This window comes from Neolamprologus brichardi, chromosome 9 (genome assembly GCF_056152115.1).
Source record: "Neolamprologus brichardi isolate AB-2024 chromosome 9, ASM5615211v1, whole genome shotgun sequence".
NCBI classification, from domain to species: Eukaryota; Metazoa; Chordata; class Actinopteri; order Cichliformes; family Cichlidae; genus Neolamprologus; species Neolamprologus brichardi.
Window position 1 is genome coordinate 19,547,570 of NC_142112.1, and position 17,168 is coordinate 19,564,737.

The 17,168-nt window shown below is 41.6% G+C and overlaps 1 protein-coding gene across 2 annotated transcripts in view; it reads left to right on the forward strand.

Moving 5' to 3' along the window:
• Positions 1-16,715, forward strand: part of LOC102798253 (uncharacterized) — a 90,779-nt gene extending 74,064 nt beyond the window's left edge. For both annotated transcript variants that reach the window (XM_006794688.3, XM_006794689.3), the window contains 6 exons: positions 5,796-5,905; positions 6,236-6,310; positions 7,228-7,321; positions 7,419-7,459; positions 12,537-12,639; positions 15,520-16,715. In XM_006794688.3, coding sequence (XP_006794751.2) covers positions 5,796-5,905; positions 6,236-6,310; positions 7,228-7,321; positions 7,419-7,459; positions 12,537-12,639; positions 15,520-15,903 — 807 coding nt within the window. In that variant the 3' untranslated portion in view covers positions 15,904-16,715. The remainder of the gene's footprint in view (positions 1-5,795; positions 5,906-6,235; positions 6,311-7,227; positions 7,322-7,418; positions 7,460-12,536; positions 12,640-15,519) is intronic.
• Positions 16,716-17,168: the final 453 nt, after the last annotated feature.

Sequence of the window (17,168 nt, forward strand, 5' to 3'; positions counted from 1 at the left end):
TGGACTAATTAGCTCAGAACGACCTGCGCTCGATCACCGTTTTCACACACAAACATACACACCAACACACATGGCGAAATGAGGACAGACAAATGAAGCTCATTTGTTTAGTTGATGAATAAAGAGAAGTTGCCCAATTGTCTGACTGTTAAACCATGGAATGGACTTTGTATTTGCACAGTGTGTGTGCATGTGTGTCCCATCACCATCCCACACAGCTCATTAAGCTACACTGCTGTAATTCATTTGAGAGATGGAAAGGACAGTCAAGCAGGAAAACTAACCATGTTTTTTTTCCCCTCGCGTGTTGTTTCTATAACTTTTCACGTCCTTCTTAGCTGTCACCCAATATCCTTCTTTACCAAAGAAGGCTGTACGTTTGTGTTTCTGTCTCGGTACAAAATCATGAAAAGTTCCTGTACAGACGGGTTCATAGAGGTGACATATGGCAGAAAGAATTTAGTCTCAGACTGGAAGGAAGAGGCGATAAGAAAAAGGTGTATTGAAAGGTTTTTTTTTCTCCTCTTTGCTGTCACCTTTGGTTTTTGTTTTATTGATAATGTGTTGGATTTCTTAAGCTTTTTGAGCTTTGTTCAAGCACAAAATACGTATTTGCCTTGTTAGTTTCACCAAGGCAGACTCACATCAGTCATAGCTCTTTTATTTTATTTCATGTTTTACTTTATAAACAGTTTGTCACCTTGGTCAAGATTTACAACACTTTTAAAAAGAGTGGAAATTAGTTTTTTTTTGTTAATAAATCAAACATGAGAGTGTTTAATTAATCAAATAAAAGTAAGGGAAAATACTAATACTGTAATTATTCAAGGTTAACATCTAATTATTTCACCTTGGCAACAAGGTTTAGCTCTGCTAAATTCGCCCTCACAGATTCCAAGAGTTGTGTCACTCTATTACAAGCTGTGTTGTGTGATAGCCCCACGTCGCTGAGCTGAGAGCACTGAACTAAGAGCATCCACGAGGAGATTGACCTTGGCACATTTTTATTTATTTATTCTATTTTTATTTATTAGTCCTTGTGTGTGGATCTGTGTGCGTGTTTGCGTGTGCAGGAGAACCTAATGAATTATGTATAAATGCCTTGCAGTTAAAAAGCAAACCACGTACTGCAATGTATGCTATATTTATCCATCCATCCATTTTCTGCCGATTATCTGGGTGCAGATCATGGTGGCAGTGGCCTAAGTAGAGACACACACCTTTGGCAGCATGTTCCAGCTCTTCCAGTTTCCGCACCAGCTATGAGATGTAATCTCTCCAGCATGGCCTCGGTCTTCCCCGCGGCTTCCAAGCAGTCACTTAGGAGGCATTCAGGAAGCATCCTAGCCTGTTGACCGGACCACCTTAACAGTTTCCTTTCGATGTGAACGAGTTATGCTGAGGTTCTTAGAATATGTTTAAGGGAGAGCCTAACCACCCTTTGGGGGAAGCTTATTACCACCATGATCTCATTCTTTCGGTCACTACCTAGAGCTCACGTGCGTAGGTTTGGGTAGAAATGTAGATCGAGTGGTAAATCAACAGCTTCACTTTTTTGCTCAGCTCTCTCTTCGCCACAATGGACCGCTACAGCATCCGCATCACTGCAGACTTCACACCAACCCGTCTGTCAATCTCCCGCTCCCCTCTCCCCCAAGATGCTTTGGGGCAGCGCCTCCTCCCCGTAACTCTGTGCTTTGCCAAACTCATCACTGAAACAAAACAGCACGGATGCACCTCAGACCCTAAAATTGCTCTTTTGTTTTGCTGCTGTTATTTAAGCACTTGTGCGACCCGGTCAGCCGGACAGCTAAACATCACTCATTGTGCTGTTGCGAATCCTTTCAATCCATAATGCATTTAAAGTTTTCTGTTGTTTGAGTTTTTCATCAAACGTCGACTTTTTCCTTTTCTTTTTTAGACGCCGCACGACAATATTTGCACATTTCTTTTTCTTTTTTTTGTCAGTAATCCTGTTACGCCTCAAGGACTAGCTTACCCTCCTTTATACAGGATCTGTGGAATAAAAGTGCAAAATTGAATTATTTCTAAGGTTGGATGTTGTTTGATATTATATTAGTGCTGGCGTATTGACTGAACTTGGTAAAATATTTCCATTGTATGCCTTACAAGTTTAAACTTATTTTCTACTGATTCCTGAAGGGGCTTGTGAAACTTCAACCAAGGCTGGTTATGTAGCTGTGCACGCACAGGCTAGATGCAAGACAGAGGATTTCAGTAATGGCAACCACTGATAAACAACCCAGCAGCATGCGTAGGAGAGTGTGTGATGAAAGGAATCGGGGAAAAGGAGTCAGGCCACGCAGCAGCAGACGAAGGTAATTAAAGAAGCCATCATCAGCATCATTAATATGCTAGATCTGCTGTGGCCCACTGACTAGTCTAATGGAGAACATGTCATCATCGTCACCATTAGGGAGAGTGGGACACACATAAACACACGCACACACTGTCTTAATGTTGGGTCACGCCACGATTACCACCATTAAGCCTAGAGTGAGAAGGCCTGCTTAGGAAGCCTCATTCTCTTTTACCATCATACATGCACGCATACAGTGCACACACAGAGCCCCGCACGCACTTGTGGATCTTTAATTCAGACCATGTGAGTGATAAGTATGCATATTTAAGTGATGTCAGGCCTGTTGGGTCTTTTAATTAGACAGAATGAATGAATGTTTTATAAAAACGTGTTTAACAATAAATGTGTTCATTAATTTGATGAGAGGATGTGCTCTGATGAGCTGAGTGGAACAGAGTAATGGCTCATATTCGGCTCTAGCGGTTTGATGGTTGTAGAAGCAACAACTAGGCTATCTGTTTCTGATTTTATACTCATTTTTATGTTCCTCTCATTACCAAGAAAAGTCTGCTTTGACGCATGTTTATCCCCTGACCTTGGACGGTTTGGTGGCTTTTAGTGAAAATACACTTTTGTCCAATGCGCAATGTGATACCGGTCCACAGCTCCATGGAGAATAGAAAAGATGGAAAATCTATTAACTTCTAAAGTCTCTACAATCATTTGCTCTCTTTCTTTTCTTTCTTCCTTTTATATTTTCCATCTGCAGGTATGCTTTCAGGTTTGTCATGAAAGTTCATTCAGATGTATAGGTTCAGAAAAAAATGTTTGAGTCCAGCAAAGTCTAGCTTGCATCTATTGAAAAGCGTAGGCTGGAAGGACTCGGGCTTTTTTTCTTCTTCTTCTTCTTTTCTCTTTTTGGTAGAATAAATAAAAAAAATAATTAATTAAAAAAGGAACGGTGCAGCAGCTGTAAAGATTTGAAATCTTTCACCAGCGCAGGAGTAGTCAACTCATATTCTGGAGCATAAAGCTGAAAGGACAAGAGGTATCACCAAACTTGGTTATAAATGCATTTTGTTGCCCCTTTTAGCCCCCATCATCTGCTAAAATATTTGTGCAACAAAACCAATCTAAATGTTAAGCAGGTGTGCTGACTTACTCCTCCCCACTGTTGCAGTGGCACCTCCTTGTCTCCCACCCCCCCACCATCCGTTTTCTACAAATGTCCCTCCCTCTTCCTCACAAACCCTTCTCTCTGCCTCCCTTGACACTGCTGGAAACAGAGTGATGATGTGTAATTTAGACCTAATCGCAACATCAGACTTGTGCTGCGATTTACATCCCTCCACTAGCTGAGCCAGTCAGACAGTCAGGAGGGAGATGTTAATGTGAGACCGCAGGTAATTACTGTCATTACAGCATGCCGCAGATCCTGCCAGCGTACGCGCGCCCATGTGTTGCGTGGGTGGGTGTTATTTGATCTTTTGAATGGTATAGCTTGATATATTTGCGCTTATAATTAATATGGGTGTGTTAATATGCGGGGGTTTTGCTATGAATGCTTAAACAGAACTTTTTTCACGTGAATATGCGTCAGAGCACGAGACAAAACACAAGATGAAGTCACAAACAGCGGGGGATTGACAATATTTACTCCACTGTTAATGTAATTACAATCGATACCCTGACTCAGTTTATTCTTCAAAATTTAATGATTTGCTTGATGTAATTTCACCGATCCCACGGTTTCTCTTCAGTGCTTATTTGCTGAAATGCAACCCTTCCTTAATCCAATCCTAATTAAAAGCGCAATTTTTCATCATGTTACGCAAACTGAATTATTAATTATGTGTCACTGGCGTCTTCACAGCCTCATTGCTTACTCTTATGCACGTCAGTTCTGTTTTTTTCAGTGGATGCATAAGGTATTAAACAAATGAGTGTCTCGTGGATTTCCTTGTGTTGCAACAGATTTGAATTTTGGATTACAGTGGAACAAAAACAAAACCCGATGCGTTGTCTGCTGCGTCGTATATTCTTGTGCAGGTGAAAAATTCATCAGCTTTAGAGGTTGTAAACTTTTGAACTGGTGCCTCTGTTTGTAGCCCTGGGCTGACTGACTTCTGTCAGATAAAGTCGTTAATAATTTAAAAACCTTGACCTCAGGCAACTAAAAGTGTGGGTTTTTTTCTGTTTTCAAAGCATATTTAATGGATGCTCAATCATCAGGAAACAGATGTCGAGTTATAAAAGTTTTTGGACGCTACAGACAATAATCTCTTTTATTTTTAATGCTGATCGTTTTTTTGTTGGCTAATCATTGCCTCCTTCACTTTTCTGTTATGCTCGCTTGAAGTCACTGGATGATAAAACAAATTATAATGATTCTTAATCACTTTTCTTTGTTTGATTGCTCAGGAATACAATTTCTTTCGCAGCAACAGAATCAGTCTTATCTATGTGTTAAATTTAAATCTTCTTTAACTTTCTGGAAACACGTTGGCAATGTAAAATAATAACATATATATTTTGTGCACGTGTGAGATTGAAAATACACATGCAGATAGACACACAGATGCACACCGTGCTTGATTCATCTCATACCTGCAGTTGATATTTTGACATTTCGGGTTAATCATTTGACATTTTTATAAACTTAAATCACGGCCCACATATTGGAAACTTTTTCTGTGTTTGCTCAAGTCTTTGTGGGAAGATGGTATGGCATATCAAGGTGTTTCTATGGCGATAAGGGTAATATGTCAGGGTCCCCAGAGTTTAGGCCTGGAAAGGTCCTGACTGATAAGCAGAATGAAAAAGTCAGCAGTTTGGCCAGTGCCATCCAGTCCCTGTTCACCCCACACCCATCTTTTCCCTTTCTCCAATCTCGCCTCCAGTCTGCTTCTGCCCCTCCACCCACCCACCAAATCCTCCATCTCCCCTCCCGCCTGCTTAATACCTCACCTTGCTATTTATACCTGTGTCTGCAAATGCCATCTCTTTCATCCTCCATTATTCTCCATTTACCTAATTTTTCTCTTGTGTTGCCATTATGCTCTATTTTTGACATTTAGTCTCACCCTTTTTGCACCCCCTCTATTTAAAGCATTACTTACCCCGCTTTTTAGCTTTTCTTTAATCACACCTTTGCTCCCCTCCACCCCACATTTATATTTAATATGATGTTTGCATCTGAGCGTGTGCACAGGCGTGTCTGTTTACAAGACAGAGACATGCAGTCCATAAATGTGTGAAGCTGCAGGATGTTAATATTTTTAAAAAATACTTTAAGCTGCTAACCAGTTTAAATTACTTGGGATTTGGTTAGAGTGAATATTGGTGTGTACTTCACTAATCTGCTGGGTAAAGTAGAGAAAAGGGGGCAGTATATCTGCAATAAGGAAATGCTGAAAAGATTGCAACTGCTTAAGTTTTGATGGATAATTCTTGGCTACTGTATCGACTGTAGGTGATCACGCTCCGGTCAGAGCTGGAGGGGACGCGGGCTGACAATGCAAAGCTTCTGCACGAGAGCCAGCTGGTCATGACTAATGTCAACCTTTGGATCACTGAGCAAAAGTATGGACACTCCCAACATGTTTTTTGTGAATTTAAAAAATAAAAACAGAGGATTTAAGGAAATAAAAGGAAGTTATTAATGTTTTCTTAGTTGGCACATGCTATAAAATATGTGTGAATCATATAGTTTACTGTTATGTGCAGCTACAGTTCAAGATCAATCTACAAAATACTTTATGTTGTAGAAAATATTGATTTTATATATTTAAACCTGTTTAATGGTGCATTTTGATCTATTTGTTTATATTCAAACAACTAAAGGACAGCCAAAAACTGTTGATGTGTTAGTTTGTGTAGAATTACATTAAAAAACATGTCTTCCTTACTAAGGGCTTCCAGTGAGAGCATTATTGCCCAGATTGAAGCCCAAAACAAAGCTCTACTTATCATCACTAAAGAGAAAGAGTAAGTATATTTGGCACAGCGATATTTTTCAGTAGCTAGATTTGTTTGCGTTTGTAGACAAGTATGTTCGAATAAATGTGTTTCAACCCTGTACATCGCTTTATTTAGGGAATATGACTGAAGATGGTCGGCGGTGGTTTGGAAGTGAGGCAGCATGAAGTGTGTCTGTGTACGTGTGTGTGTGTGTGCATATGCTGAGGTGATTCAGGTAGACTCCCTGACATACTCACACCTGACAGTGTTTCTGTTTAGTCATGTCTCATAAATACACACATACATGGGCGTGACATATTCTTCATGCCAGAGATCAAAGCTGTCTAGCTATAGTGCCATACGTTCATAATCCCACCCAGCACCACCGTAACCATGTTCTCCTCTGTCTCCACTCACACGTGTCCTCGTTCGTGTGTGCTCGTGTGTGCTTTGCTTTATGTTTTTGTCATGTTACCATGTGGCTCTTGTGCATAACAGACTCCATACACCTTTGTCGAAATCACATCTCCCACAATGGTTCCTTTTCATAATGAACACAGTCCTTCAATATTCCCTAACCGGAAAATGTCTGCTTCCCGCCCCCCCTGCAAATAAAACAATTTCAGAATTCTTAATAGGTCTGAAATTGGTGGGCACAGCAAGATACTGAAATAGATAGTCACTAGGGTAAGTGATAAATGCTGTGCAAAAAGAATTGTGTTATAATGGACTACAGTATATGCGTGTATGCGATGATGTCTGAACTGCTAGTTAAAGGCTGCTCTGGAAAAGAGAGAAACGCGGTCATCACTGGTGTTGCTTGAAAGACTATTTTGTCAGCAATGTTAACAAGAGTCTCTTGATGATAATAGGTGTCTGCTATTCTTCCTCTCCATGTATATTTCTCTGTTTAACGCGTCTCAGCGTCTCTCTGCTTTTGTCAGATGCCTTCAGGAGGCTAATGACACACTGAAGGCGGAGGTAAAGAGACTGAAAGAAGCGGTGGATGAGAAGGAGAAAGACATGGAACTCTTCAAGGTGAACAGGGGCAGAGTGGAAAAGCAATGAACTACAAATAAGGAGATACAAGAGCGAGTCAATCATAAACAGGTTTGTTTTTTATAATTGTTTGCAGGCCCGTCTCCGGGACTGGGGAGTACAGCAAGACAGGAAAACGTGAGTCATCTGCATATATGTGGGCACGTGTATGAGTGTGTGTGTGACCACACATTTAAAGGCATACGTTTGTTTGCATTCAGCAGCTGATCAAAGTTTAGCATGTAACAAAAGCCACCACGTTTGGCTCTTTCGCACACAATCTGGTCGGAACAAAGCTGATGATGATAGTAACAGCAGGAGTGCCAAGTTGTGAATGAAACGCCCCGCGGGCCCGGCCACCTGTGCGTAGCAGTGCCCGTGTGTGCGCACGTGCTGCTGTTTTATTTCTTCTTCCTCAATCTGAATATGTTATTCATGCTGGGCCTTTAACAATGATTACACTTCAATCAAGTGCCCATCCTCTCCTGCTTGCCACCCCCGTGGCTGCCAAATAGCATTCATCAATAGAGAGGAGATATATTTATTATGTTCATTAAGCCAATGAAAACGAACGTGGCACAGATGGGATTGGGTGTGGGATGGAAGTGAGAAAAGAGGGTGCGCGCGTACGGGAGAGGGGGTGTTTGTGGGGGCACCTGCCTGCAGCGGTACTCCCCATACCCCAAGTGTGAGCCCCCCTAAGGTACCCCTCATTAACAGCTCTCCCGCCCACGCCCCGTTCTAACCTCACCTCGTTTTTTTTTTTTTTAACATGTGCTCATGTTGCACCCCTCCCCTAACAAACCACCAGACTCTGTTTCCAAAACGGATCAGATTTGTTTTGACTGGGGTAGGTTTCCAGTGCTATTCAAAGCTGTCAGTCATTTTAATGATATCATTAAGGGGCCGCGACAGAAAGATGAATCGCTTTTCTTTGTCTTTCCCTCATAATTGCGAATGAGCAAGTGAGAGGGACAGAGCGAGAGAGGCAGTTCATATAGATGTATGCATAAGAGAGGGTTTTGATTGAGCGAATATAATAACACGGAACGAGATAAAAACAGTGAATGAAAGCCTCTTCCATAGTGTCACCCCCATCCAGCCCCTCTTCCTCCTTTGCCCCCCTTTTTTATTCCATTCCTTCATTATGTTGATTCCTAATTTATTTTATTTCATTAGTATGCCCACACCTTCCCCCACACTCGCACCTACCAAAAAATGCCATATGTGTTAAAATTGCACTTCTATAAAGCAATAGATAATGTCATGATTGCAAGGCAGCCGTATACATTCAGAGTGTAAATTTCATTACTGGTGGGACAGGGGGTATCTTAACAATGTCTGTCTGCTGTCACTATCACTGACAGCAGTCAACACGGGGTGAAGGTTTTGTCATTAGATATGCCTTTATTAAAGAAATTTATTATGATTACCTGACCTACTGTTATAAAGCTGCTTGAATGAGAAGGCCTTTCATTGCATTTGTTATTTTGTGAAAAAGTAAAGCCCACAGGGAGGCGCAGAGAGGCCTGATGGAGGGGACCGCAATTGTGTTAGCTCGGTAAACGAAATTTTCTGCATTTCTCAACCTCAACAAATTACGTAAAACTCAACAACTTACGCAAAACTGAAGCTTTTTTACATGCAAATATAAATCTTAAGAGTCAAAAAGGATATTGGCATATTTATTTGCATTTTCTGCTCAAAATCCACCTAGTGGATGAAGGATAAGGAAATCTCCAAGCATCAGCCAACTCGTAGCTCAATTTGCTGCCATAACAGACGGGAAAACTTAGATTTAGACACACAGATCGAATAAGCGCTTGTTAATAAGGTGATGTTTTGACAAAAAGCATGTCTGTATGAGCAGACATTTTTGTGAAACGGTGTTTACACTACATCGTGTCTATCCAAATCCATTTAGTAGCCGTTTCTGTAATCCTCGTCAGCAGCTGTTTTCCAGATGTTGTAGAATTGTAGATGTTCAAATATATATTTTTCTTCAGCACTGTAATCCCTTAAAAGCCTGCTAGGGGTAACGCTTCTGAACCGAGCTGTTTCTGTTATATTTCAGGCCTCCCCATAGGACAAAATGACTGGGTGTGCATTGAAAGTTGGTGAGGGTGGTCTCTGCCTATGCAGCTACTCTTGCAAAAACTCGGAAAGTATTCCAATGGTCGTCAAATTATTCATCTGAGGTGTCAAAAGTCGTCCTGGTGGGTACAGGGAAGGCCACATTTTTCTGGGGGAAAGAGTTAAAAAGTAGGCAAAACTTCTGTTCACCTTAGAAACCTTGTTATGAGGACAGTAATATCAATGCAGGGGTGTGGCTCTGGACATAGAACGGATTGTAGAGTTTGATCCTAAACAATGTACAATCTACAGTCCATATGTCAAAGGTTTTTAGCCACGGAGACCAAATTACGTCGCTTATCAAACTAACACCTTGCCTTTCATTTCCACTGTGTAAATAAGTAGCCGAGTGGCAAAGTATGAGGCTATTTTGCCATTACGGGTAAAAGCGGTATTGCTCAAACTAAAAACCAATGATAGGAGTTGTTATGTGCACAATTAATGCCCTGGATCGGTGATACTAAAAAAGTTTGTTACACTCTTGTTGCGCAGTAACATCACAGTGTCAATTAACAATCTCATTGAAGCCCCTCATGATAATCACTTGTACAAGTGTCTTGTACCTCCCTCTAAAGTGCTGCGTGTGGCCTGATGGGTTTCGATGCCGCTTGCCCCTCCTTTCCCTTCCCACCTCTCTCCTGCAGAAATGCTTATTAAGAAGAAAAAGAAGAAGGATAAACTCTGACAACAGACATTACAACCCAAAAATGATTTCTGCTAATATCTGAAAATATGATACCAGTACACATTGATATGCAGTGAGTGGCGGAAAGAGAGATTGATGCTGTTTGCCTCTGGCAGCACTGACTCAGTGGCTGCCTGACACAACCCATGTGGGGGAAGCGCTCATAAAGCATCAGGCTTCATCAGTTGCACCGCTAACGATGTGCTTCCAATTAAGAGCACCCAGTGATCACAGCAGAGGATTTGTACAAACAAGGAGAACCAAAGTGACAGAAAAGCAGAAAGCGGCGATGAGAGGGCGGCTGTGTGAAAAGAGAGCCGAGCCTTGCATAAAATTTACAGCAAAAATGAGGACAGTAAATAAGAAAGATGAGTGAGACTGGAGCAGGAGAGGAACCACGTAGTTTATTGCCTGGTTTAGAGAGCATGGCCGCTTGGCTTTGACACTAATGACTGTAATTATACACACACTGATTGGATTAGGCTGCTAATTACACACATCTGTGTTTGCGTGTAAACACAGGAACACATGTTTACACGGGCGCCAAGCCAAGCGCTCGGCACTTCGCCGGTTTCTCACATCGAGTGCATAAATCTCACACAGTTGTCTCAGCAGCGGAGATGATTCATGATCTGCTGAAGACCACATTACCGCGTAGGAAAGCGTTTAAATCATTTGAGGAAAATGTGTAGATGTGGCGCTTTGGATTTTATGGAATTGGCTTGTGGTTAAAGTTTGTGTCTTCTGTTATTTTTTTTTTCTCCCCCTTCGCTGTAGCGATGGAAACTCATGGAACTCGTCTTTCAAGCGGCATTCGAAATTTGAAAGATCAAAGGAAATTTCTGCATTTCTCTTATTAATGTTCTTTGTATCATCATTAGGGTGTGAAATTAAAAGATCTGCAAGGGTCAGTGGCAATTATGTTCAGTTTATAAATGTCATTTTCAGGAAATTAGGTTTTCTTACTTATATTGGCCAAGCTAAATTAGTTAGTTGGCTAATATGCAGGGACTCAGATTATATTTTGTCAGCTGGGGAATGTATGGATTGGTTTTTTTGTGTTTCTCTTGCACATATTTGGGGGAACTTATCAAAAATATTCATGTTATCTAGATATATTTGTAATTGTAGTTTGTTTTTTGCCATTAAAAAATTGTTTTTTTGGAGCAACCATTTCTTTTGTTCAGTCTCTAAGCTACATGCTATAACTCAGAGTTGTACGACGATCCAGAGAAATAATATTAATTAATAAATAATATTAAATCCATATAAATGATTCAAAAATCAGAGGAGGAAATAGTCAAGAGATTGCTATGTACTGTTTTTAAGCTGCGTTATTACTATCTACTGTTTTTGTTGTTGCCTTTGTTAGCTGCAAATGCACGGGAGCCGAAAACAATGTCAATTCAAATATTTGTGTCTTCCTCAAGTGTCTTTCGCATCTTAAATGGTTTCAGTTGCGACTAATAAGGGCAAAAGTTTATGACTGCGTGTGTGTGAGCGTGCGCACGCATCTACAGGAACAATGGGGCTATTTATTAGCGTTTCAATGAGTGCGCGCATCTTCTCAGCTGAGGCAAAATGGGACCGTCTTCCCGTCCGCTGCTCTGATAGAAAATCCCAGCTTGCTCTTTTACAAGAAAATTAACATTGGGGAGGTACAGTGGTACTTTAATGGGCTAAGAACTCTTCAATAAAGTATTTAGAAGGTTTTTTTTTTCCAAATGCTAACTGGACAGGTTCACTGGGGCATGAAAGAAAGAGCGTAAAGCGGGGGCAGCAAGCTCTTCAGCCCGTACAGAGCACCATTATCCACCGTCGTTAATTTAATAGACATTCCTTAGACAGCCCTCGGTCTGAAGATAGGAGACCCTAACATTTGTTTGTCATTTCCCAAAACGGTTTTAATAAACAGTTAAAATCTTAAATGGCTTCTTGTACTCTTAATGTTCCCTGGCTGCGCTTGCGTTTGTTTTGTTTTTGTTTTTTGCTGCTTTGTTTTTTTCCCCAGCTTTAGATGCACTTTCTTATATAATTTAATGATTTCTGGAACCCATTTGCTCACCCATCTTTGAGTTTAGTAATAAGTTATAATGAAGATAGTTATAATGAAGATGATGCACGCCAACTTCTTTATGCCCCAGATTTCCGAGGACATTTGACTGAAACTGTTCAGTCAGGCAAACGCATGTCATTGTGCAAGAATAGGTAGAAGCAAGTGTAAACTTAATGTGCTTTTTAAGCTAAACTACAGACAAAGCAGTTAAAGGAGCTGCAAGAAGGAAAGAGTTTTATTATTCTGTTTTTTCTCTCAGACCGCTAAACTCCCTGTACTGTTTTAAAGAGTTTATTTTTCATGTATGTTTGTTTGCCTGTGTGCATACACTTGTGTTGCAGCATGGAAAAGAAGGGCTGCGTCGCTCTAAACCTCAGCAAAATCGAGGACATGCAGACCAGACTGCAAAGCAACCTGGAGGCCATCGGAATGCTAAATCAACAAGTAAGCGCTCGTCCACACGCGCGCACACACAGACACACACGAGAACACGTACACACCGGGTCCTGACAGTCCTTTTACCCGACAGATACAAACACACACCCACACACCGGCCCACCTGCTGTTGAGCTCACACAGAAGAGGAAGCTTTCATGCGTCCAACTTCAAACACACAAGCGCACTTACACAGAGGCGCACGCAGACATCCATTTCCTCTTCCTACGATAAAAGTGAAAAATCGGCAGCGGGGTGGGGTGCGGGGTGTAGGGGGGTGTACGTGGTGTGGGGAAGTGGGGTGTGTGTGTGTGCGGGGAGGGGGGGGACAAATCGTATCGGGAAAAGGCAGTGACGTTCCTTTCCACTGGTAAATGATTTCCCTTTCATGAAACTGAGAGAGAGATGTATATCAATACAGCCGTGCTGATCTCTCCATGACAGCATAGGGAAATGGCCCGCTGTGATAAAACAATGTGGGGGAAAAAACACAGAGGAATATTCTTGGGAAATGCTGACATTTTTTACTGTGTTGAGCTTCACAAGAGTCAACAAATCACCAAAGAAGAGACAAATCAAAAGTACTCCTCAGCCCCCTCAGTTCTCCAAAACTCCAGGGCCTAGGGAGCGGCTCACCCGACTTTTGTTAGTTTGTGAAGTGGCCCGCTGATTGACGGGGTATGACAAAAGCTGGTACTTGTTGAAGTTTTAATGCAGCGTTGTTTCAGTGAAGAGCAAATGACATTAGCTGTGGGTTTAGGATAGAGGAACGCTGAGAAACGCAGAGGAGAACTCAGACAAGAGAGAAAGAGAGGTGTTGTTTAACAGGTCAGGTGTGTAATAGCACCTCTTAATCTCTAGTGTGAATCATTACACACATCGATCCAACGTGGACAGTATACACACACACATACACGCAGGCAGTCAGGAAAGGAGAGGATGTAAACACCTCACTCTCCAGTGAGCACACTTGCGCGCGCACACAGAGCTATCAGTAAAGAAGTTGAATGGAATGACTCAGATTATGAAAGGCGTTGGGTTACAAATCAGGTCTGTGTCTCCTTGAATCAGTCGTATTTACTCATAGTAACAAACTGGTTTGACGCCGTCGCTTTCTCACTCGCCGAAAGGCATTATACGGAGCACATATGCATGATTTCCATCCGACTGTCAAGCCAATTTCATGCAAACTTTTGAAACGTCACAGGAAATTAACAGAGATGAAGACGAACACGAGAGGACTAAAAATCGAGATTCTTTTCGAGACTCGATCAGCAGCAGGGTATCGTTCTTCTGCTGATATCCAGGTTGTCTCGTGGCTACACGCGACAATTAAAACAGGCATTAGGCAGCTGAACAGTTTTTATGCAACTCTTTTATAGTTCTGTAATTGCCATAATTTGCATTAAAACTATACAAACTGTGGAAAAATACACACGCACACAGGCTTAACTCCCTTCACCCCTACTTATACACATCCTTGTGTCCTTTTCATCCACATATATGCACACCAATTCACCCACGGAAAGTTAAGGTTGAGGAGACAAGCTGTGATTTTTAATTTCAACCCCCCCGCCTCACAATTAGAAAAGCATCCAGAGCCACAAAAGATGAGAAAAATTAAACCGGTCGCGTGCAGTTAATTATAAATGTCAGACTCTGTGTTTTTCATCTAGAATTGTTATTGCTTTTGGCATGACTGAAAATGGACGTGTTGCAGGAGGTTTGCCTGTTGAGGATAGTAAATACCTTTTAAGCATCTTACGATAGTTTGACACGTCGACATGCCATTGGTTCTTCGAGGGTTAAGCCTAAGACCCGTGCTCAGAGTTTATTGAGCATGTGTGTGTCTCTCTCTGTGTCTGTGTGCATGCGTACGATGTCTGGACGGGTAATATTAGCAGAACCATCCGGAAATGTGTCTGTCTCATCTCCGTTTGTGTTTTTCTCTCTCCTTCGCGCACACACACACGCAGACTCACACATGGCCAGACATGTTAATGTGACATCATTCTTTAACCGCAGTTTTTACACGCACACACACGCACACTTAAAAACAGATGTGGATGAGTGCAACTGTCATTACCCGATGAGTCTTTTTTGTCTTTACATCCTTTAATTTCTTATTTTACTCGTACTCACAGCTAAAAATACATTATTTCATATCTTTTACTCTCTTTTATCTACCTTATTACAATTTTTAGACTGGCACATTTTGCATATAATTACCGAGCTTTTACAACAAATATAAATGCTTTTATTTTTTGTATTAAAAGCCATGTTTTAACTCACACTCCACGCTGCCTTTACCCAAATGTCCTTGTCACACACACACACACACACAAAAATAAAACAAAAAATCCTCAATTTAGCTAGTCTATAATTGTGTTTCAGGGAGCCCAATCATGTCCTGACGATGTGCGATTTGTTTTGTGTCACGGATGATTTTGTGTCAAATCGACCTCTAATGATCGCTCAAATTGGCTGTTTTCATGTAGAAATTTACACTGTCGCATGACTCCCACTTGCAACCATTTCAAACTGTGAACACAATACAATCCTGAACCCCACCCCCCCACCCCCTTGCAATTTTCCATTTGCATTTCTGTTTCAACAGGCATGAAAGCGACTGTGAAAGATGATGAATTAATCACATAATGGAATGTCAGTTACTTGATGAGCACGATAGCTGTTCACTTTTGATGGTTGATATTTATTGCTAACTTTGATTCGAGTTGTGTGATTCCACTGCTTCGGCTAAAGGAGAGCCGTGTTTTTTGGGAACTTCTCAAAAATTTGCCACTGTTCCTTTGGCTACACAAACATATTAATCTCTTTGTCTGCACATGTGCTTCTCTGTGTATGTTTCTTTCTTTTTTTTCTCTGTAGTTAGGCAATCTCAGTCAGGAGAATAAGCGGTTGCGTAGGCAGCTGGAAGAAGAGAGGTCCACGCATAGACAAGTGGAGAGGAGTGGGCCCCTTCCTCCTCCCCCTACAACCACCATCCACCTCCCACTCTCTCTCAGTGTCAGCCCTCCTATCTGTGCCTCCCTTCCCTCATCCCTGGGCCTGCCTCGTCTTCTGAGTATAGTCCCAGTGACAGGGGACACTAATGGGACTCAAACCAAGCCGACTACAGTCGGAGTAGAGAGACCAGGTGAGTCCAAGGCTTCGGATAAAGCGTCCTTGATTAGGCCGTCTTCCAAGTGCGCTTTCTCCGCCTCTGTGGAAGATGCCGGGTCTAAGGGGACAAGCAGGAATCCGGCAAAATGAAGCCCCCTGAAGACTTTGACCTGCCATGGCTTTTGACCTTCAGCTTCTCGCTGGGGAGCATACCCAGGATGAGGTTAATGTCCTGCAGGTCAAAGTCAAGTCCCACAGTTCTTTGTGCCTAAGGGGGCGCTCAGAAACAGAAAATAATGGAATTTCTTCAGCCATATTTATAAGGGTACTGCTGTTCCATGCAACGATTTATGCCAAGAAAACGTTCACATTGACAGATTACTTAGATAGACTTAAAATTATGATAACTGACTGTGTCCTCAAAAATGTTTCAGTGCTTCAAGCAATTACATCTTCAATTAATAATATTATTCTGCAGCAAAACTGCAGCAGTGAGCACAAAATCTCAAATGCACTTATTTGAAAATTCCCAACAGTTCACTTGAGCTATAACCAGATTTTTGCACCTTAAATGCACAAATGAACTAATCAAAACAAGAAACTTAATGTAGATAGAGCTAAACAGTAGATCTGAAGATGAGTCCGGCTTGGATAAATGAGAAACAGCGCATGATCCATCCACAGGCGTGGTTCAGACGTTGATGTAAATGGCAGTAACGCAGCCTCTGATTATGCTCCAGCTGTGCACCATGTGTCCCGCGTCTGCTGCGGTGAATGTGGCCGTGCGTCTCTATGTTTGAGTACATTATGTGTCTGTGTACTTCTGTGTCTCTTTGAGCGACTGTGGGCGAGCGCAGTGCTCGCGTGATTGGGTGTATTAGCTGTCTGATATTATGTTTTATACTTTCAAAACTGTTTATTGATTTTTTTCTATGCCCCGTATTGTGACGGTAGCAAAATAAAAACACATATTTGCAAGCGGCTTTATATTCCTCCCCACTTTTGTTTTGCATGTCAGTGTGCCAAAAATATATTATTTCTGCCAGTTGGATGCTTGTACTGTAACAATAACTGGCAGTGGTACTCGTTAATTAGGCTTTTGTTAAAAAAAATTATACGACTGCTGAGTCAGGCATCGATGCTGATATGGGTAAGTACCTTTCTAGGAAGTAAAATCGTTCCATTAAAAGATCTAAAATGAGTTTGGGACCTGGGATAACATGTAGATCTATAGGGCACGTGTTCCTCTATTCATGTTTCAAGTGTTTGAATAAGAGCAACTCTCATTCGCACAAATAACGACTCGCAGAGGAAGCATGTGCATATCCAAAGTTATAAAGAGGGAACACTGTGATAATGAGAATTCTAGGAAAAGCAGGTCTCAGGCCACAACTGGCTTCTTCATCTTGCCTCTC